Source organism: Corylus avellana, chromosome ca1, assembly GCF_901000735.1.
Source record: "Corylus avellana chromosome ca1, CavTom2PMs-1.0".
Classification (NCBI taxonomy): domain Eukaryota; kingdom Viridiplantae; phylum Streptophyta; class Magnoliopsida; order Fagales; family Betulaceae; genus Corylus; species Corylus avellana.
The window spans coordinates 44490316-44513492 of NC_081541.1; the positions used below are offsets into that span (position 1 = coordinate 44490316).

Genomic DNA, 23177 nt, shown 5'->3' on the forward strand with positions numbered 1-23177 from the left:
TATAAGCTAATCCCGAGAAGATCCAAGCAGTTTTGGATATGCAATCACCTAAAAATACAAAGCAACTACAGCAATTGACAGGTAGAATTGCAGCATTAAACCGGTTCATCTCTTGGTCGACTGACAAATGCCTACCATTCTTCAAAATCCTGAGGTAGGCATTTGAGTGGTCAGTTGAATGCGAAGAAGCTTTTGAGCAATTGAAAAAGTATCTAACGAGCGCACCACTATTAAGCAGAACTGTTCCGGGAGAGGCATTGTATCGATACTTGGCTGTTTCACCAACAGCTGTGAATGCTACCCTCATACGAGAGGAAGATGGAATTCGGAAACCCGTTTATTTTGTCAGCAGAGCGTTGAGGGGAGCAGAAGAGAGATACCCTAAGATGGAAAAGTTGGCATTTGCGCTAACGGTTGCTTCTAGGAAGGTACGCCCGTATTTCCAAGCTCATACTATACGAGTCTTAACCGAGTATCCACTGAAGAAAATACTTAGAAAGTTAGATCTGTCTGGCAGACTAGCTAACTGGTCAATCGAACTCGGAGAATTTGACATTGAATTCCTGCCAATAAATGCTATCAAGGGGCAGGTGTTGGCTGATTTCTTGGCAGAGTTCACCAACCTGCCTATGACCCAAGAATGGCAAAAAGACGAGACATGGGTAATCTATGTAGATGGATCCCCTACAAGGAAAAACGGAGGAGCCGGTGTTGTATTAATCACCTCGAATGGAGAAGAATTATGCAGTTCCCTAAGGTTGGAATTCAAGACCACCAATAACGAGGCTTAGTATGAGGCAGTTCTAGCAGGACTCAGTTTGGCCCGAGAGCTGGGAGCTGGGTTCGTTGAACTACGAAGCGACTCGCAGGTGATCGTCGGGCACATCCGAGGAGAGTTTGAAGCCAGAGGAGGTAAAATGAAGCAGTACTTATCAAAAGTACAAACGTAACAGAATGCATTCAAGAAATTCTGTATTATGAAGATCCCAAGAAAAGAGAATGAAAGAGCTGACCAATTAGCCCAAATGGCGTCGACAGCAGTTAGCAGTACTAAAGAGCATGAAAGTCAATCCAGACTTTAGCAAGACTTGCCATAACCGACACGGTCTCGGCAGAGGAGCATAAGGGAGTATTTGGAACAAGGAGTTCTCCCATTAGATAAGAAGTCGGCAACACAAGTCAGAACTAGAGCTGCTAGATTCACTATCATTAATGGGACTCTGTACAAACGGGGTTTCATGCTACCACTCCTCAAGTGTATTTCCAAGGAAGAAGGTGATTATGTCCTTCGCGAGATTCATGAAGGTGTCTGCGGCGACCACTCGGGAGCAAGAGTATTGGCGCATAAGGCAATCAGGGCCGGTTTCTACTAGTCGAATATGAGTCGGGACTCGGTACAGACAGTCAGAAATTGTGACAAATGCCAACTCTTTGCCAACATTGCAAAGCAACTCCCAGAAGATCTGAGTTCAATCTCTTTTCCATGGCCTTTCTCACAATGGGGTGTGGATATAGTAGGACTACTACCTCGTGGAAAGGGGGGTGTTCGGTTTGCAGTTGCAGTAGTGGATTATTTCACCAAATGGGCAGAAGTAGTGGCCCTAGTGAATATTACAGCCAAGAGCATTGAACGGTTCTTGTGGAAGAACGTCATATGCCGCTATGGTATTCCACATGCGTTTATAACTGATAATGGGAAGCAATTTGACTGCGAATCATTCCGAGAATGGTGTGCAAAACTTCACGTAAGAAACTATTACTCCTCCCCAGCTCATCCCCAGGCAAATGGGCAAGTAGAAGCCACCAAGAAAACAATTTTTAAAATTCTAAAGAAGAAACTTGGAGATCGGAAGGGAGATTGGGCAGAAGATCTTTCATAAGTTTTGTGGGCATATCAAACAACCAAAAGAATACCCACCGAGGAGACTCCATATGCCTTGGCATTCGGGACCGAGGCGGTCATCCCAGCTGAGATATGCTCGGGAAGTTACCGAGTTGAGTCCTTTCATTCCGAGACTAATGATGAAGGGCTCAAACTACACTTGGACCTGCTACAAGAGAAGCGGGACCAGGCCCAAGTAACCATGTCGGCATACCAGGAGAAAGTGGCTCGGTATTTTAATAAAGGAGTCAAGCACAGAAGCTTCAAGATCGGGGACTTGGTTTTACGCAAGACCACCATTGCTACCAAAGACCCTGCGGAAGGAAAATTAGCTCCAAACTGGGAAGGACCCTACAAAGTGATTGAGTGTAGAAGGGCAGGAGTTTACTACCTTGAGAGCATGGGAGGAAAAGCACTCCCCAGGCCATGGAATGCAGAGCACCTCAAAAAGTACTTTATTTAGCTTATTTCATTAAGGTGATTCTTATTTAATTTTCATTTGATTCTTATTTTCCCTATAATTTTCATTACATTTTAAATAAAAGAATCTCCTGAAGTTTCAATCACCTTTTAAACATTTCAAAGCAAAGAAAATTAAAACTACCCTCAGGGTAAACGACTGAAAGATCACCAAAAAAGATTTATAACTTTCCCGAGACAAAACCTTCAAACAAGGTGTGTCCAACGAAGGTTAAAACTAACAACCTGTAAAGGACGTAAAACCTTCGAACAAGGTGTGTCTAAAGAAGGTTAAAACTAACGACCTGTAAAGGACATAAAACCTTCAAACAAGGTGTGTCTTAAGAAGGTTAAAACTAGCAACCTGTAAAGGACGTAAAACCTTTAAACAAGGTGTGTCTAAAGAAGGTTAAACTAATGACTTGTAAAGAACGTAAAACCTTCGAAAAAAGTGTGTTCAAAGAAAGTCAAACGAGTAGCCTACCAAGAGCAGAAATCCTTAAAAAAAAAAAGGGTGTGCTCGGAAAAAGTTAAACAAACTTCAGAAAAGGTAATCTAACAAGTGTATGTTCAAAAAGCATTACTAATTCATTCCGTGAAATAAATGTAAAACACTTCATTAAAGTCTCAAGTTTGTCATGTACAAACAACTTTATTACAAAAAAAAAAAAAAAAAAAAAAAAAAAAAGTTTCGCCTTCTTTGGGGTCTTCAGAGGGAGCCTTAGAAGCAGGTGGGGGTCTCGGCACCCTGACCAAAAGTAGTCCTTTCATCACCCGAGGACTCCTCAGAACCCGAAAACGGCTGATGAGCAAATTTGTCAATCCCCTCAGCATCGAGCATCAAATCCGACTCGAGACTGATAAGTTGTTTCAAAGCCTTATCAGAAACAGAAATGGTCTCAGGCTTGACCATATCAAGGTCAATGATGCGAGCATGATCCTTGGCCCAAGACCGAAAGGTCTCAAAACCAAGAATGATCCCATCAGCCCAAGCACTATCCTGAGTTCAGGCAGCATACGACAGTTGCTGTAAGTAGTCAGAGGATCGGGCCTCGGCCTCTTTAAGTCGTAGCTTTGTCTCTTCAAGCTTTCCTCAGAAGAATTTAAGTCGCTCCTTAACAACTGCCTGACCTTTGATAACTTCTTCAATTTTCGTGTTTTGGCCGGCTGCCCCTGCCTGGGAAGCCTTTAACTGCTCCAAGACCTCCCTGTGCTTCTCCTTAAGTTGATGCAAGTCCTCTTTTACGATGGAATGATCCTCTTGAAGCTTTGAGTGATCAGCACGGAGGGTCTGCAACTCGGAAGATAGAGCCGAGACCTTGGACTCGGCTTGCTCCAACTCAGCTTGAGTCACCGACTGCTGTTGGCCAAGAAGGAGCAGTTCTTTGTCTTGTTAAGCCAGCATATCCTTCAATTTAGCATTCTCAGCCTCAGCAGCTACAAGCCTGCTACGGATGCTCTTGGATTCTGAGGCTAACTCCTGGAGAAACTTCCTCAAGTAGCAGTATGAGACTACTGACTTCATAACTCCCTACAATAGATAAAGTTAATCAAACAGAATATGACTCAAGCAAAAAGAAAACCTGAAGAGAGATACTTACACACAACTGATTGAATAACATTGATTCTGCCATGCCCCTGGCAAAGATGTCTCGTTCGCTCGTCAAGCTCTCCTGGGGAACAAGCTCTATCAAAGCTTGAAGTGGGTGTCCCAGTAATTCTCCACCAATATGAGACAGGGGCTCTCCCACGGTCCATTCTACATTCCGAGGCTTCACCAGGGAATAGCCTGAGGCCTCGGAACAGACACCAGCCTCGGCCTCAGGAGCCGGGGTCGGAGCCCAAGACGAGGCCTCAAGCATAGAGGTCGGAACCTGAGGTTGCTCCTCGGCTATCGAGGACATCACCCGAGGCCTCACTTCTTCTATATCAGCATGCAGCCTATTCTCTTCCGCATCCATCCCCATCGAGCTATCAGAAAATGGGTCAACCAAAAGGTGTTGAATGTTGGGATCATAATGGACCGGTGACACCGACGCCACAAGAATAGTAGTAGTAGCAGCAGCTCCAAGAGGTTCTAGGGGGTTGCCGTCAAAGGATTGGCAGCAATCGGATGGTTAGGAAGAATGTTCTGGTAGGCGGATACAAGGGCCACATCAGGCTTTTGGGTTAGCCTTCCTTTGAGCAGCCAAGAGATCTGCAAAAAGGGATTTTCTCTTTCAGGTCTTGACAGTAGGGCCCTTGCCCTTCACTAGCCTCTTTCATCAGAGGAGCCTCACGTTCCTCGGGCTCGTCCACCAACTGTAGGGCTTTCCTTACCCTAGACTCGTTTACCTTCTTTTTGCCTTTGTCAAGTATAGACTTCCGAGGGGTAGCGCCTGTAACATCCCACCCCAATGACACACAATATTGTCCGCTTTTGGCTCCCCTCGAACCAGACTTCTCAGGAGGTCACCCATCCTATTACTACTTCGGCCGAAGCACGCTTAACTGCGGAGTTCTGATGGGATCATGACCATCACGGCTTTAAAACGCATTGTTGTCATTAAGGGTGTAGTATACATTTAAACACATCCTCATCTCCATACCTAGGTGATGTGAAACGTCACAATCACCCCCTCTTAGGACCCAGCGTCCTCGCTGGCGACCCTTATGGGATTAGCCCATTCTTGGCGTTCGCCCTAGCGAGCGCCCACTAGCGACCTTCATGGACTTGTGCACGCTCCCCCCATCTCAGGCTGGGCAATGGCTCTAATACCATATGTAACATCCCACCCCAATGACACACAATATTATCCACTTTTGGCTCCTCTTGAACCAAACTTCTCAGGAGGTCACCCATCCTAGTACTACTCCGGCAGAAGCACGCTTAACTATGGAGTTCTGATGGGATCATGACCATCACGACTTTAAAACGCGTTGTTGTCATTAAGAGTGTAGTATACATTTAAGCACATCCTCATCTCCATACCTAGGCGATGTGGGACGTCATAGCGCCTCGAGTGTTGGCTGCCGAAGGCCCATATAAACCGCTGAACCAGAGGGTCTCGAAACCGACGTCCTCTCTACCAACATATAGGTAGCGGTTCTATGCACCAGTCATAACCAATTGCTTGAAGGTCATGATAAACTCATGCCTATGAACCCAAGCCAGAACCGTGTTAACTCGGTCCGTCTCGTCCTTCGACAGACACAAACTCTTGTGGAGGCCCAAATGGGAGGTAGTCGTTTCCCAGGGCACTCGAGGCCCCTCTGCTTTCTCTCCAAGAGCAAATTCCCATTGCCCCTGAGCAAAGAAATATTTGTTTTTCCATTTATGGTTGCTGGTGAAAGTCTTATCCGTGAAAAATATTTTTCCCCATCTTGATTGGAAGCTGTAAAGCCCATCACTGTTGGGGTTCTTCTGGAGTCGGTACACCCAGAGAAATTCCGAAACCGTCAAGTTCTTTCCTTCTCCAAGGGCCATGGGCCAAACCACCACACAGACAAAAAACATCCTCCAGCCATTAGGAACTAATTGGTGGGGAGCCAGATTCATGCGACCAAGAAGCTCACGGACAATCTTGGGGAAAGGAAGCTTGAGGCCTGCCAGAAACATTTCTTCATAAAGGCAGACCTCATGACTACCAGCATCCACGATGGGGCCCTTCTTCTCATCATCAAAGCAAAGTTTCACCATTTTTGGGATATAATAGTCCAATCTAATTTGGCGTTCATCAGCCAAGGTCAGATCAGGCTTCCACAAAGTTGGATAAGTTTTACCCAAACCGCCATCAGACCCTGATCCTTCTCCTTGAGACATAGTTAGAACAGAACAGAGAAGAAAAAGTGTGGAACAGAACAAGTGGCGCAGAAAATTGGTGTGAATAAGAAAGAAACCCTAAAAAAGAGAGGTTTTATAAAGCAGGGATAAGAGCGTAAAATACCAAAGCTTTTCCCGAGACGCGCGCAATAAATGCGGCAAAAAAGGCGCCTTTATGAATTTCGCGTGACAGCTGACAACCGGCAACTGAAGAGACGCCTGTCTTAACACTAACATGTGGAACGACCGATATGCCCTCGGTCAGGTCAACCGTCTCGGCAAAATTTGAAATTCAAATTTCCCGCCTCAAAGGTCTCGGATTTGTTTTCTCAAGTACAGTTTCAGAGCGTTGATCCATCTATAAGTAAAAATTTCCATAATCTTTTAAATCAGGAAATTGGGGGGTAACTGTTGGGCCATGGATCCGCATATAAAGCCCAACGGGCCCCAAACCTGACCTAAGTTAAATGGGAAGCCCGACAAGGCCTCGGACAAGCTTTTACCGAGGAGGCTTCATAAACCGAGGAGGTCTCGGACACGAGTTTGAGACTACTCGGTAGGTACCAGATGCCAGATCCGAGATGCAACTCCTCGAAAGCGATTAAGTCAAGTGCCAAGGGTGAAACTACCATTTTACAGTTAAGGATATGCAAATATTCAAACTCATCCCAGTAAACATTATCCCATATTCAAAAAAGCTTGTTACAACATAAAAGGTTATCCACCTGCAAACAATCCCTATACAAACAGAATAAGCTATTATTCAAATTCAAAGGGTTGTTTAAACTTCAAATGAAAACCTTATCACATGTCCCAGGATTCCTGCTCTTATCAAATAACTGCGAAACAGATATTTAGAGATAGGAATCCTGAGATGTGCGGGAAGCAAGTTCTACTCCAAGCCTATAAAAAGTCTCAATTTCAATCAGAGGTAAGCACAATCCTAGCTCTGCAAACTTTGGTTGCTTAAACACTCTTTTCTCATTTTCTAACTTAGCCATCGGAGCTCTCCCGCCGGGACTCCACCGGGGGCTCTAATCCTATTTGTTCTCTTGTGTGTGTAGCCTGAAGTGTCCACGAAGCCGTCCGTACCACCTCAAGGCGTGACACGTCAGCATTCCGAAAAACTGTGTATCAACAAATACATTGCAGTATGACTATATGCTTTATATACCATTTTTATAGATAAGTATGTGTTCAGCTTTTAAGACAAACAAGCAAGCTGGTGTTTTTAGTTCCCAAACCTTAGAGTATCTTACCTTTGAAAATGTTTGTTGATAAATTTGTTGCTTCTCCAACACAGAAAATTACAAAAAGTTGAATCTCTCTGATTAAACCATATGTGATGTATTTTCAGGTTCTGACATGAGTAAGATTCTCATGGCAACTGCACTATCAAGGATGGAGCTAACAGATCAGTTTAGAGCAGCCCTTGGAGAAGATGGGGCAGTTGAACCCCTTATGAAGATGTTTAGTGCAGGGAAGCTGGAATCTAAATTATCAGCTTTAAGTGCGTTGCAAAATTTATCCATCGTGACAGAAAACATTCAATGCTTGCTTAGTTCAGGCATAGTGGTGCCTCTGCTTCAGCTCCTTTTTTCTGTGACTTCTGTGCTCATGACTCTTCGGGAACCAGCATCGGCTATTCTTGCAAGGATTGCTCAGTCAGAATCTATTCTTTTTAACCAAGATGGAGCTCAGCAGATGCTCTCACTTTTGAATCTTTCCAGTCCAGTAATTCAGTGTCATCTCTTACAAGCACTCAACAACATTGCCGCCCATTCAAGTGCCGCCAAAGTTAGAAGAAAAATGAAGGAAAATGGTGCAATTCAGCCTCTCCTGCCCTTTCTCAAGGAAAATAACTCAAAAATCAGGAGTGGTGCCTTAAATTTTATTTACACTCTCTCCAAAGATTTACCAGAAGAGTTAACTGAACAGCTATGAGAAACCAATATTAGTTGCATTGTCAATATTGCCTCGTCATCAACATCTGAGGACGAAAAGGCTGCAGCAGTTGGCTTACTTAGCAATCTCCCCATTATTGATAGGAAAGCAACAGATATACTTAAGAGGGAAAATTTGCTTCCAATATTGATCTCCATTACCAGTTCAAGCATTGCAACTTCAACACCCACAACATGCTGGTTAGTAGAGAGTGTTGCAGGTGTATTGATTAGATTCACAAATCCTTCTGATAAGAAATTACAGCTTCTCTCAGCAGAACATGGGGTGATTCCTTTGCTTTTGGAATTGCTCTCGAGCGAGTCACCAGTTGCAAAGTGTAGAGCAGCAACCTCACTAGCTCAGTTATCACAGAATACACTGTCACTTAGAAAGTCTAGAAATTCGAGAAAGTCGATGTGGTCGTGTGTTCCTCCTTCTGCAGATGCATATTGTGAAGTTCATGATGGCTACTGCTATGTTAACAGCACATTTTGCTTGGTCAAGGCAGGTGCTATTTCCCCACGGGTCCAAATATTGGAAGGAAAAGATAGGCAAGCAGATGAAGCTGTTCTCAGTGCCCTTTCAACTCTCTTGCAAGATGAAATTTGGGAGAATGGAAGCAATTGCGTTGCCAAAACGGCAGGCATTCAAGCCATAATAAAAATTTTAGAATCAGGGAATGTAAAGGCTCAGGAGAAAGCACTATGGATATTAGAAAGCTAGATCTTGTTTGTGATTTTGTTTCGTATAAATTTCTTTTAATTACTCCTTTATACATAACATTCAATTCTTCACTGTACATAAGGTGAAAATATGAGTATGATTGCATGGCTTGGGTTGATAGGAAAAGTGAGCATTCCCTCTGCTTGTTATTGGGATTTTTCTTGTCTATATTGATGTTATTAATAAAATTCATATTTGCTGTATGCATTTTTCTAAAAAGAGAAGAAGATTCTTCATATTTGTATCTGCTTTTGAAAGTTCAAATATAAGAAACAGCCATATTTAAAGGATTATTGATTAATTATGTGTCTTTACCAGCCTTAGAATTGTTATTTTGCCACCATCGATGGATTTGCAAGGGAGTATGGTACTGTAATTTCAGCAATGTTGTCCTTTCCTAGTTCAAGAGAAAGAGAAATTCACTTGCGGTTCAAATTGGAGTGAATGAACCACTTTAAAGGGAACAAGTTCATTTGCAAGTCAAATTGGGGTGGCTGAACCATACCTTAAAGTGCGGATTGGTAATGACCGAACTATTCTTCAGCTCCAAACCACCTCTTTGGTCAGTGGCTCAGCCGATTCCAATAGCTAGTTAAAAAGGGAGCAAGACAAACCACTTCAATGGCAAAAGAAAGTGATTTGGCTACCAAATAGTCACCTATCCATTCTTTCTTTTGTGTGTGTTGTGATTTGGGCAATTTGTTTAAGAACTTGTCTGGATTTGTGTTTTTAAAATGTACGATTTAAAAATAAGATTCTTAAAAGCATAGTTAAACGTTTAATAAAATTGCAAGTTAATCTTTAAAATCGTGTGTATTTAAAAATACTTTTTATTGTTCCTGATTTAAAATCGCAATCACAAACACTTAAAAATTACGATTTTATTTAAAAACACAGATTGTTTTTTAAAAAACGCACTTCCAAACGGACCCTTAATATCAAAACTCGAAAAAAATAAAAAATAAAAATAAATAAATAAAACACGGCGATTGTGACATAATTGTTTCTTGAACACTTGGACAATTTTCTACGTTTCTTCCAACTTAACTTCTGAAAAACGACGTGTACATGAAAAAGCAAAAACACATGCAACTTCTAAGAAAAAAACAAGGTGTTTGTGTTAGAAATTTTCTATCAAAAATCACCAAGCTTTCGCCACGTTTAAGAAAAAGTGTCGCGGTTCTTAAAAGATAATTTAATCGGTTGAGACCACACTTAATAAAATGAAAATCACTAGTTCGAATTTCCAACTCCTCCTCCTATGCGAACGGTTTAAAAAAAAAAAAAAAAAATTGGAAAAAGAAAAGAACCAGTTCTTCGATATAAAGGCTAAATAGTGGTTGCAATCTGATTACGCTCTGCTGTGTACGATCGTCTATTTTATTTCAATTGAATTTTTTCCGTTGCAAAGAAGAAAACAATGGCAGATGTGGGAGGAGCGCTTCTCTCTGTTGTCTTCGATGGTTTATTAAAAAAAATGAATCGGGAGGTGCTTGACTTCTTTCGGGGACGAAAACTCGCCGATGGGCCCTTAAGAAAGCTGAAGATAGCATTGCTGTCTGTCAAATCGGTGGTCGAGGACGCGGAGGACAAGGAACTCACGAAGCCTGCTGTGAAAGAGTGGCTTGATGACCTGAAAGATGCTCTCTATGATGCAGAGGACATCTTGGATGAGATTGATACAGAAATCCGGACACGCGAGTTGGCTGCTGAATTTGAAACCACTGCAATAAAGGTACGAAACTCTGTCTCTGCTTATTTTAATCCTTTTTTCAAGGAGATGAAACCGAAGATGGAAGAGGTACTTGACAGATTGGAATATCTAGCAAAGCAAAAGGATGTCTTAGGTCTAAGACCAGGTGTTGGAGGGAAATCTTCAGAAAGATTGCCCTCCACTTGTTTGGTTGAAGAATCTGGTATTTTTGGTAGGGATGATGATAAGGAGAAAGTAGTTAACTTGTTGCTCTCGGACGATGCAATTGCTGGTGCGATGAGTGTGATTGGCATAGTGGGTATGGGGGGAATTGGGAAGACCACCCTTGCTCAGCTTGTATACAAGGACCAGAGGGTGAATGAGCATTTTGACCTGAAGGCATGGGCGTGTGTTTCACAGGAATTTGACGTGTTCAGGGTAACGAAAACAATTCTAGAGGCAGTAACTTCGTCAAATTGTGATATTAAGGATCTGAATCTGCTTCAAGTTACACTAAAGGGGAAGTTGATGGGGAAAAAGTTCCTACTTGTTTTAGATGATGTTTGGAATAGGAATTATGCTGATTGGGAGCTTTTAAGTAGACCCTTTAAATCTGGGGCACAAGGATGTAGGGTTATTGTAACAACACGCGATGACAATGTTGCATTAGCCATGTGGACTACTCTACCTTATCATCTAAACAAGTTAACAGAAAAAGATTGTTGGTCGCTATTTGCAAAATATGCATTTCACGATGGTAACCTTGATGCCCGACCAGAGCTAGAGGTAATAGGTAGACAAATTGTGAAAAAGTGCCAAGGCCTACCTTTAGCAACCAAAACAATTGGATCTCTCTTGAGGTCGAAACTAGATGTTGGTGAATGGGATAAGATACTAAAGAGTGAAATTTGGGATTTAGCAATTGACACGACAAACATACTTCCTGGCTTAAGATTAAGTTACAAATATCTACCTTCACATCTAAAGGGATGCTTTGCTTATTGTTCAATATTCCCAAAGAATCACGCTTTTGAAAAGGATCAAGTAGTCTTGCTGTGGATGGCTGAAGGTTTATTGCAAGGACTCAAAAACAAAACAATGGAAGAAGTTGGTAATGATTACTTTCTTGATCTTGTATCAAGATCATTGTTTCAACAATCAAGTGATGGAAAATCATGTTTTGTAATGCATGATCTTGTCAATGACATAGCAAAATCTGTTTTTGGGCAGTTTGTCTTTAGGTTGGAGGCTAATTGTTCTCAAAAAATTGTGAACAAGACTCATCACCTGTCGTATTTTAGAACAAGATTTGATGACTTTGAGAAGTTTAAGGCTCTTAACGAGGCTAAGCGGTTGCGCACTTTCCTGCCATTAGAATTTTCTATCATGGACAACAATTTGACTAAAAAAGTACCACATGATTTATTGTCAAATCTGAGATGTTTACGGATACTCTCTTTGTCTCACTATGAGAATGTGACAAACTTGCCTAATTCAATTGGTAAAATTAAACAACTACGCTATTTGGACCTTTCTTTCACCTCGGTTAAAAGGTTGCCTGATTCCATGTGTCAGCTGATCAATTTGCAAACACTCAAGTTATCATGTTGTAACAATCTTGTTGGATTGCCAAGGGATATGCGTAAACTCATTAATCTACGGCATCTTGATATTACTGGAACTGGCATAATGGAGATGCCGATACAATTGGGCAGATTAAAATATCTCCATACATTGACTACATTTATCATCGGCAAAACTAGTGGGTCCTGCATAGGAGAGTTGAGAAAACTTACAAATCTTCGAGGAAAGCTTGCTATTATGAATCTTCAAAATGTTGTCTCTTCTATGGATGCTTTGGATGCATGCTTGAAGGAGAAGAAACACATTAAGGATTTGGTGTTGGAATGGAAAGATGATAATGTTGTTTTAAGAAGTCAAAGAAGTATACTTGACAGTCTCCAGCCTCATTCAAATTTAGAAAGTCTTACAATCAAATATTATAGTGGGAACAGTTTTCCAGATTGGGTAGGGCATCATTCATTCTCTAATATAGCATCTCTTCATCTATACGGCTGTAAATATTGCCTCAGCTTGCCACCACTTGGGCAGCTACCCTCGTTGCAAGACCTTTCTATTATTCACTTTGATGAAGTTGTTATAGTGGGTCGTGAGTTTTATGGCAACAATTCTTCAATGAAGCCATTCAGAGCCCTGAAAGTTTTAAGGTTTGAGCGGGCATTGAAGTGGGAGCAATGGTTTTCTTTGGGGGCTGAAAATGAAAATAGAGCTTTTCCTCATCTTCAAGAGCTTTATATTGATAACTGCCCTAAGCTAACAGGAAGATTGCCCATCCATTTTCCTTCTTTAGCTAAACTTGAGATCAGGGAATGTCCGTTGCTAGGGGCTTCACTCCCAAGGGATCCTGCTATATGTCAATTGAATCTAACATGTGGTGAGGACCTGTTAAAGAATTTGCCAGCTAAAATACAGGTTCTCAAAGTTGGAGGATTTGATGCACTAGATTCCCTAGCCGTGGGAATGATGGAGTCCAACTGTTCTCTTCAAGAGTTAGAAATCTCTAACTGTACCTCACTTGTTTCTCTTCAAGAGCTTCCAATGCATGGGATCTTTTCATCACTTAAAACATTGTACTTGATAAATATTTATGATTCTTTGAGCTCCTTCCCATTGGACTTATTCCCAAACCTTTGTGATATCTATATCTTTAGGTGGGGGAATTTGGAATCTCTTACAATGTCAGAACAATGTGAACATGATTTAATGATCGTGAACATACGAATAATAGATTGCCCTTGTTTTGTATCTTTTCCAAAAGGTGGATTGCGTGCCCCCAACCTTACATTGCTTTGGGTTTGGAATTGTGGAAGTTTGAGGTCATTGCCAGATAAGATGCACTTTTTCCTCCCATCTCTTGAGGATTTGCAAATAGTTGGCTGTACAAAAGTTGAGTTGTTTCCTTTGGGGGGCTTGCCTTCTAATCTAAAATCGGTCTCCATTGTTGATTGTGACAACCTCGTTGCTGGACGAATGGAATGGGGTTTGCAAAAGCTCCCCTTTCTTAAAAGTTTGTTTATTTGTGGCGAAAAGGGAGATGCAAAGTCCTTTCTGGAGGTGGGATTGCTGCCCCCGAATTTGACTGCTCTTCAAATAAAGAATTTTCCATGTTTAAAATCTTTGGATAAAAGTGGGTTTCAACACCTCGCCTCTCTTGAAGAATTGCGGATCGATAATTGTCCTATGCTCAAGTACATGCCAGAAGAGGGGTTGCCTGCCTCCATTTCTGTTTTACTTATCAACAGTTGTCCTTTGCTAAAGAAACAACTTCACAAGAAAAAAGGAAAAGAATGGTTCAAGATTGCTCATGTCCACCTAATAATGATTGATGATGAATTGATTGAATGAGCTAAATGTCTAGCAAGAATCTCCACTTAGGTACATGCTTTTTTCTAACATTTCCTCTCTTTTATAGGTTTCTCTTTGTTTTATCATTGTCTAATTGTTTTCCTTTTTGTTTGATTAATTGTATGGAAAATATTTGATCAACAGAATTTAGAAGATCTAAGCGCTCGATTATGACTTGACAAAGCAGATGTAGGCATATAGAATCTGATGCCCTGCTTCTCACATCATCTAATGCAATGTATGTGGATTTTCTGTTTCAATCTACTATGAATGCATTGTTATTTCTTTTTTGATCCAACATTTAGTTATTTTCTGATGAATAGTACTGAAAGACTAGTATGACCTGCTGAACTTGTTGTGTAGTGCCAAATCAAGATTGCCGAAATTTTGTCCTTTTTTTTTCTTCATAAGTGTGGGATCTGACCTACCATTCAGTGTCTTTTCTTGGAAAAGGTAACTTGTGGCAGCATAGGATTTTTTGTGGCTATACTGTATGGTACTTGTTAAAGCGGCTGATGGTTTTGGTAACAAAATGGCAGGGGGCCTACTATCCAACCCGCACTGCCCCAACTGAAGTTATTGCTGTTTCTTATGCCTTCAATAATCAAATTTTTGAGATGAGAAATTGCAGCTGTGTATTAGAGGGTGATATTATCTGTTGGCTAAATAATGCAGGTCCGTTTCCAATACTGCTTTCATTCTTTGTCCTCAGCGTTTTTCATTTGTTTTTTCCTTCTTTATTTTTTGAGTCAAATAAAATATTTACCTTTTTATGAAATCATTTAGATCTATTTTCACTCCCCCTTCATCCCAGAAAATTAATTGTGATATTTCCAGACAAAAGTTAAAAATAGAGACAATTGGCAGGAAAATTTCTTTGCTTGTTAAGAAAAAGTTCTAAATACAAGCTTAAGCTTTCGAAGCTTCCTTCGCTTAATTAATATTTGATCGTATGTTGTTTGTCATTCATCAAGAGGGTATTAGGATATCCAACAGTGTCAGTTATATTCCATTCTGTCTTCCATTGATACGCCCTGCAATTTGTACTTGAATTTCTTTTGTATCTGCTTGTTCAGTTAATTCAATAGCCTTTTTCATTACTTTTTGAAATGAAACTTTATTCTTTAATTGTCGAACCATAAATTCTGCGAGAATATTGGGGTGTCCATAAGGGTTTGTAATTCTTCTAACAACAATGTTGAGTTTTTTGTTTACACAATTAAGTTCTTTTTGTACATTCATTTGTGATTCTTTGATTCTTTGAGGCTCACCTTCTATTAGTAATTTTGAAAATCCCAATCTCCATTTCACTTGAAACGGAGAGGATCCCAATTCGTCTCATCTTACACTTTATGTCGTTGGCCTCTTAAACTAACATATTCTTTGGTGTAAGTTTAACGAGTTGACCTCTACTATAACTAGTCGAGTTGCTCTTGAATATATAAGGCTCGAAAATCAAATTAAAAGAGAAAACAAAATGGAAACTAGGATAGTTCTATGACCAATTTAAATAGTTCTAATAAAAGGCCCTTCTAGACAAAGAAAATGATAATAAAAACAAATCTATAAAAGATCTAAAAGCAAAAATATAAGAAATACAAGACTAATAACTACTAAAGAAAGCAAAATAGTTGAATTACACAAAAATAAAAAGATCAACAAATCGCTAGAATGCTATAAATGAGGTAGCATTCTCCTTACTCAAGCCTCTCTTCTTTAGCTAAAAGAGGGAGAGATACTACCTGAACTATAATCAGACGAATTTCCTTTCTATGGAATGCAAGAAGTAAAATTGTTCCCTAGAATATGACTTTGTTATGCGGGAGATTACTGATAGTCTGATATGCACTTGTAAATGGCTTGTTTTTGGCAGGTGAAAGTGAAAGGCCTCAAGAAAGTTATTTTTTAGAGAGATTTGCATGTGGTGGTGACTGTCTTTCTCGACCAGGACCTTCCTCTCAAGTGGCACCTAGAGCCTTTTATCTCTTAAGCACGGCTTCTTCTAAATCACATTCTAGCTTGGTATGTTCGCAAAGTTCACCGCGGTGCGAATCTAGCTGGATGACCATATGAATTGACATAGTGAAAGTATTCCTATTTCCTATCTGCACCCGTTTCTCCCGCAGTTTGAGTTGTTTTTAGCTTTATACTTTGTCTTTCTTTGTTTGTATGCTTATTTGCCCAGGAAAAAAAGAACTGGTTTGTTTTGTAGGACACCCAAATGTCATTGTTGTTGGTCTGTATCTTGTATAATAAGAAAGTCTGTAAGCACTAAAAACTTCAATAAAGAGGGCAAAATTGTTGCTTTCTAGACTACTTTTTTGTTTTTTTTAATGAATAAAATAGTAATGATTGACATAGTTAACCTCACACCAAAAAGTAATATTCCTCAAAAAAATGAAAAAAAAAAATAGTTAACCTCACACCAAAGTCAGCATCCAGGCTAACTTAATACTTAATAGGAAGGTGAATTAGGCCTCCGTCTAAGGCGACCCTAATTTATAAAGAGAGCTCTTATGGCCTGGTCGATTTGCAAACAACTCATTTTACAGTACCCAATCCCCATATGACACCTCATCCATTCAAGAAAATTGCAAAACATCGAAATGAGAACAAATGCAGCAAATCAAAAAAAAAAAAAAAAAAGACCAAAAAAACCCTGTCCACCAGACCTAGCCGTGGGTCTGGTGAGACCCACGGCCTGGCCGGTGTGGGTCGTGGGTCTGGCCGTGACCTTCCTCAAGCCTGCTTTGAATCTGTTGTGACCTGCCTCGATTCTAATGTCTCAAAACTCGTTTTTTGTTTCAAAACTAAAACTTAGAGATAGAAAGTTAACCCTTTAATGATTTTATTACCTTAAAGGCCAAAAAAAAAGTGGCTCTAATGCCGGAGAAGATGACTCACGGCCCACGGGTCTACATGACCTGAACATGGGTTTGCGTGACCCACCACCCAGCAACGAAAATGAGTTCAAATATAGTGTGTGTGGGTGTATGATATTTTTGTGATTTTTTTTGGATTTTGCTTATGTGTTGCTTTGTGATTGGGGGCTATAAATGTTGCCTTTTAAGGCACATTCGGACCAAAGTTAAACTCATTTATAAATGTTCCCTTAAAAAGGGTCTTTTTTATACTAAATTTATTATTAAAAAAAAAAAGGGAGGAAAATTAGTATCATTTTTTAAATTTAAAAAGATTATAAACTAAAGTATGACCAGCTTTCATTTTGTATTTCTTTTTTCTCTTATTTTATTGAGAAAAGTACACATACCCGTCTTAAACTACTATGGCATTGTCAATGTACCCCTCCCTCCAAACTACTAATTGTGTTAATGTCTTCCCTAATCAACTAAAAAATGTTAATGCCCCCCCCCCCCAAAAAAAAAATAGTAGCAATAAGACAAAAATGACCTTAAAATTTTTAATAAGATAAAAATATCTTTATAAATTTGAAAAAAAAAAAGGTAAATAAAAAACATGGGCCACCCCTCAAATTTTTATTTTTATTTTCAAAAATGAGATCACCCCCATTTCACCAAGGGGTTAGGTTTTTTTTTTTTTTTTTTTCTTAAAATTTATCATTTTTTAAAAAAAAAAAAAAAAAAAAATTATGAAGGATTTTTCTGTCCTTAGGGGAACATTGACATTTTGTTGGTAGTTTTGGAAAAAAATTAACACATTTGGTAGTTTTGGGGTGGATATTGATAATTGGATAGTAGTTTGGGGGGAAGTAAATGCACTTTTCCCTATTTTATTTCATCATTTCTAATCTTCTGCTTCTTTATTTCTTTGATATTTAATATTTTATACTTACTATTTGACGCCATTGATTATAACTTGTCATTGTTACAAGTTTCGATCCCTTATTATTATCACTGCACTGTTGATTTTAGTACACAACTAATTAGATCCTAATTACAATCAATTTTTGTAATAAAAAAAGGATTAGGCATATTATTAATTAAGAATAATATATTGACAAAACTTGAACTCAAACATTTGATTAGTAATTTTACATCTAAAAAGGAGAGAAGAAAACATAGGAAAGCAGAGATTGGCCAACCAAGAATCATACCTTTGGGCTTTGGTCTTGCCTCCTTATTTTGAGATATGAGCATAGATCCCTTTAACCGCTTAGCCAAGTGTCACTTTTTGGTTGGGTATGTTATGGTTGTACAGAGCATCTTATTAGACTTCCCTACATGATCATGTAGTGTGGTCTCTTGATGACCCTTTTTTTTCTTTTTTTCAAAAAGGCAGGAACAGTGTAATTTTTTTCCTTGGGTGTGACTATCGGGGTTTCCATCCACTGTGGAATATTTGGTTTGAGCCATACTTACTAATTGGGAAGGTGAATTCGTCACCACAGTCCTACCAAAGTGCAAGTTGGTAAAGCTCATTCTTAATAGCATCTGGTTCGCGGAATACTACCGCAAGCGAGTTCGAACTCATGACCATAAGGAAGAAAAGAGGAGGAGAATGAACCCTATCCCTTACTCCTTTACCAACTCAATTACCACCTTGGTGGTCTCTTGATGCTTGTTTGGGTACACCAATAATCTTTTTAGATTGCTTCACATGCGAGGGTGAAGCCAGCTTGGGGAGAGAGGGGACTAATGCAGCCTTTTTTTAAAAAAAAAAAAAAATTAGGTTTATTAATTGCCTTTACTGCATTTTGACCCCTCTCAGTTGCCCAATTTTTTATTGTTATTTTTATTTTTAAAATGCAATTCTATTAACTGCCTACAGTGGATCTGGATCCTTTAGAATTCTTAGGAGAATTCCAGATTCTGAAATTCCAGAGCCTGGCTATGTTGTAATATATGTGTGTTACAAACAATTGTTTTCTTTTCTTTCTTTTAAGCCCTTTTATTATTTGCTTAATACTAATAGTTTTTTTGAAATAATTTTGTGACAAAAGCCATTTATTTTTTCATACGTTTTTTTTTACTATGTCATCAAATCTATTGATTTTCAGTTTTATTGTTTATGACCGTTGGTCATTAACAATTCCATGGGTTTTAATTCTTCAAAAGTTTTGACCATTTACAAGATTTTATGGCATTGTTCATTAACAAGGTTTTACGGTTTTCTTCAATCATTTTGACCGTTTGGGCGTAAAGTCTTTCAAGACTTTGGTTAGGAACAAAAAACGTGAGCTTCCTTTATATGTATACATTAAGCCAACTTTTCTTGGCTATGTGAGAAAAAAAAAATACAAAAAGGAGCACTTGAGATATATATATTACTTCTATGTTTTCAATTATGGATTTGTTGTTCTACAAGAAAAGATTTGGGTTGTTCTATTAGTCTTCGTTCTTGGAAGTGCGTTTTTAACGAAGGTAGACGCTATAGTCTAATCCTGGGAGGTTGCGTGTCAAAAGATCCGATCGCACCGAGTTATATACTCTGGGAGGCACAAATCAACCTTTAAGGACAACGCTTTTGCGTGATTCTATAGCAAATTGTGAGATCTTTCTATACTCTACTTTTCACCTCTTTTACTTTATTTATTTTATTGTTAATATTCATATTGTAATTATTTTATATCAATGAGAATTTGTGCACCATCCAAAATTATTTTCAACAGGCTATAAAATTTTCATCTAAAGGTTAGTGTCTTGCCACGTATCCTACTAATAATAAAATAATAAAGTAATTTTTTAATTTTAAAAATAAAATATAAAAGAAAATAATAATAAAATTATATATATATATATATATATATATATATATATATATATATATACCCCAGTGGCTGGTTGGGGGTGGCCCCATGTTGAGGAAGCATCTCATGATCTTGGGCGGTCGCTAGGCCTTTTGCTCCTTGCTAGTCTTGACGTGTCTACATTTTTTAAACAAATCACTGGAGATTTGCATAAAGAGTTGATGAATGTGAGGTTTAGTTTGAATTCGAGTCCAACTTCGAGCCGGGGATCGGAATTTTCTAGTGAGTTGAAAGGGGTGGGGGGAAATAGTGGAGGAGAGAATTAGTCTTGATATTGATGATGTTGTGTTGCAGCTCAAGTATGGTAACGATGAAGAATTTAAATTTGCACTTTGGGGATTGAATGAGTTGATTGGAAGCCAAAAGGTTAGTAATGAATTGATTAATGACGAAGGGGTTATTCCAATTCTGTTTAATCGTTTAGGTTCAAGCAAGCCATACAATAGGTTGGCTATAATTCAAGTACTAAGAAGAATGGCTTGGAAGAATGCTGAGAACAAGGTATAGTACATGTGAAACTACTGGTTTTTTTTTATTTCCTTGAACTTTTTGATCGGAATACAAAAACTGCATGCCTGGCATGTATCTTATTAATTGAAGTCTACAGGAGAAAATGGTGGATGCTGGGTACTTGTCATTGCTGGTGAAGTCTTTGACAAGGGATGTGGAAGAGAGGAGGGAAGCTGTGGGGCTGTTGCTAGATCTCTCAGATCTCATAGCGGTTAGGCGGCGGATGGGTAGAATTCAAGGGTGTATTGTTATGTTCGTTGCGATGCTAAATGGGGATGACCCTGTTGCTTCTCGAAATGCAGGTAAGTTGTTAAATACTCTTTCAAGCAATACTCTGAATGCACTTCATATGGCAGAAGCCGGTTACTTCAAGCCAATAGTGCAGTACCTAAAGGAAGGTGATCACGATGCCCCCCCCCTTTTTTTTTGCGTGCTTGAATGTGCTATTCTATTTGTATAGTTTTGACCCTTCTCAACATGGAAGTAAAAGCATCATCACAGTTGGGTTTAGATGTGCATTTCTTAAGGATCATAACCATTACCCCCAAAAAAAACACAAGAAAACAAAGAGAAGAGAAACTGTTGCAAAATATTCTGCACTTTGCATGAGTCTGAAATTGTCAAATTCTGGTGATACCGTTGGTGGGAAGACTGAAGAGGATCTGGATTTAAGTACTTGTGTGTGTAGTGAATGTATTTGAATACATTGCAGTATGACTATATGCTTTATATGCCATTTTTATAGACAAGTATGTGTTCGCCTTTTAAGACAAACAAGCAAGCCGGTGCTTTTAGTTCCCAAACCGTAGTATCTTAATTATGAAAACGTTTGTTGATAAATTTGTTGCTTCTCCTACGCAGCAAATTACAAAAAGTTGAATCTCTCTGATTAAACCATATGTGATGTATTTTCAGGTTCTGACATGAGTAAGATTCTCATGGCAACTGCACTATCAAGGATGGAGCTCACAGATCAGTTTAGAGCTGCCCTTGGAGAAGATGGGGCAATTGAACCCCTTGTGAAGATGTTTAATGCAGGGAAGCTGGAATCTAAATTATCAGCTTTAAGTGCGTTGCAAAATTTGTCCATCGTGACAGAAAACATTCAACGCTTGGTTAGTTCGGGCATAGTGGTGCCTCTGCTTCAGCTCCTTTTTTCTGTGACTTCTGTGCTCATGACTCTTCGGGAACCAGCATCGGCTATTCTTGCAAGGATTGCTCAGTCAGAATCTATTCTTTTTAACCAAGATGTAGCTCAGCAGATGCTCTCACTTCTGAATCTTTCCAGTCCAGTAATTCAGTGTCATCTCTTACAAGCACTCAACAACATTGCCGCCCATTCAAGTGCAGCCAAAGTTAGAAGAAAAATGAAGGAAAATGGTGCAATTCAGCTTCTCGTGCCCCTTCTCAAGGAAAATAACTCAAAAATCAGGAGTGGTGCCTTGAATTTGATTTACACTCTCTCCAAAGATTTACCAGAAGAGTTAACTGAACAGCTAGGAGAAACCAATATTAGTTGCATTGTCAATATTGCCTCATCATCAACATCTGAGGACGAAAAAGCTGCAGCAGTTGGCTTACTTAGCAATCTCCCCATTAGTGATAGGAAAGCAACTGATATACTTAAGAGGGAAAATTTGCTTCCAATATTGATCTCCATTACCAGTTCAAGCATTGCAACTTCAACACCCACAACATGCTGGTTAGTAGAGAGTGTTGCAGGTGTATTGATTAGATTCACAAATCCTTCTGATAAGAAATTACAGCTTCTCTCAGCAGAACATGGGGTGATTCCTTTGCTTTTGAAATTGCTCTCGAGCGAGTCACCGGTTGCAAAGTGTAGAGCAGCAACCTCACTAACTCAGTTATCACAGAATACACTGTCACTTAGAAAGTCTAGAAATTCGAGAAAGTCAATGTGGTCGTGTGTTCCTCCTTCTGCAGATGCATATTGTGAAGTTCATGATGGCTACTGCTATGTTAACAGCACATTTTGCTTGGTCAAGGCAGGTGCTATTTCCCCACTGGTCCAAATATTGGAAGGTAAAGATAGGCAAGCAGATGAAGCTGTTCTCAGTGCCCTTTCAACTCTCTTGCAAGATGAAATTTGGGAGAATGGAAGCAATTGTGTTGCCAAAACGGCAGGCATTCAAGCCATAATAAAAGTTTTAGAATCAGGGAATGTAAAGGCTCAGGAGAAAGCACTATGGATATTAGAGAGGATTTTAAGGGTCGACGAATACAGAGTGCAGTATGGGGAATCTGCTCAGGTAGTGCTTATTGATGTAGCCCAGAATGGTGATCCCAGATTAAAACCAACAGTTGCAAAATTATTGGCACAGCTGGAGCTCCTGCAGATTCAGTCTAGTTACTTCTGAACAATCCATAGCTTGTAAGCTAGATCTTGTTTGTGATTTTGTTTCATATAAATTTCTTTTAATTACTCCTTTATACATAACATTCAATTCTTCACTGTACATATGGTGAAAATAGGAGCATGATTGCATGGCTTGGGTTGATAGGAAAGGTGAGCATTCCCTCTGCTTGTTATTGGGATTTTTCTTGTCTATATTGATGTTATTAAGAAAATTCATATTTGCTGTATGCATTTTTCTAAAAAGAGAAGAAGATTCTTCGTATTTGTATCTGCTTTTGTTAGTGAAAATGTTAGAACAGCCATATTTAAAGGATTATTGATTAATTATGTGTCTTTACCGGCCTTAGAATTGTTATTTTGCCACTATCGTTGGATTTGCAAGGGAGTATGGTACTGTAATTTCAGCAATGTTGTCCTTTCCTAGTTCAAGAGAAAAACAAGTTCACTTGCGGTTCAAATTGGAGTGGCTGAACTATCTTAAAGGGAACTAAAAAAAAACAAGTTCACTTGCAGTTCAAATTGGGGTGGCTGAACCACACCTTAAAGGGCGGATTGAGAATGACCAAACTGTTCTTTAGCTCCAAACCACCTCTTTGGTCACTAGGTGGTTCAGCCGCTTCCAATAACTAGTTG

General features: G+C 39.4%; 2 protein-coding genes and 2 pseudogenes across 4 annotated transcripts; 3 read left to right on the forward strand and 1 right to left on the reverse strand.

Moving 5' to 3' along the window:
* The window catches only part of LOC132166441 (U-box domain-containing protein 44-like), a 40300-nt pseudogene that overhangs the window by 12680 nt on the left and 4443 nt on the right, over positions 1–23177 (reverse strand).
* LOC132186272 (U-box domain-containing protein 44-like) lies at positions 6952–8810 on the forward strand (annotated as a pseudogene).
* LOC132167985 (putative disease resistance RPP13-like protein 1) lies at positions 10157–16240 on the forward strand. Of its 3 annotated transcripts, none has more exons than XM_059579042.1 (5): positions 10157–13959; positions 14074–14167; positions 14293–14382; positions 14469–14604; positions 15803–16240. In XM_059579042.1, the coding sequence occupies exon 1, from the start codon at positions 10231–10233 to the stop codon at positions 13927–13929; it is 3699 nt and encodes a 1232-aa protein (XP_059435025.1). In that variant the 5' UTR covers positions 10157–10230; the 3' UTR covers positions 13930–13959; positions 14074–14167; positions 14293–14382; positions 14469–14604; positions 15803–16240. The 3 variants fall into 3 exon arrangements, with proteins under 3 accessions (XP_059435025.1, XP_059435027.1, XP_059435028.1); XM_059579044.1 differs by having other exon boundaries at positions 14341–14382; XM_059579045.1 differs by lacking the exons at positions 14293–14382; positions 14469–14604.
* Positions 14445–23129, forward strand: LOC132186352 (U-box domain-containing protein 44-like). The gene is made up of 5 exons (XM_059600287.1): positions 14445–14604; positions 15803–15951; positions 19952–20158; positions 20265–20565; positions 21083–23129. Exons 1-5 carry the CDS (start codon positions 14445–14447, stop codon positions 22543–22545), a joined length of 2280 nt encoding a protein of 759 aa, XP_059456270.1. The 3' UTR covers positions 22546–23129.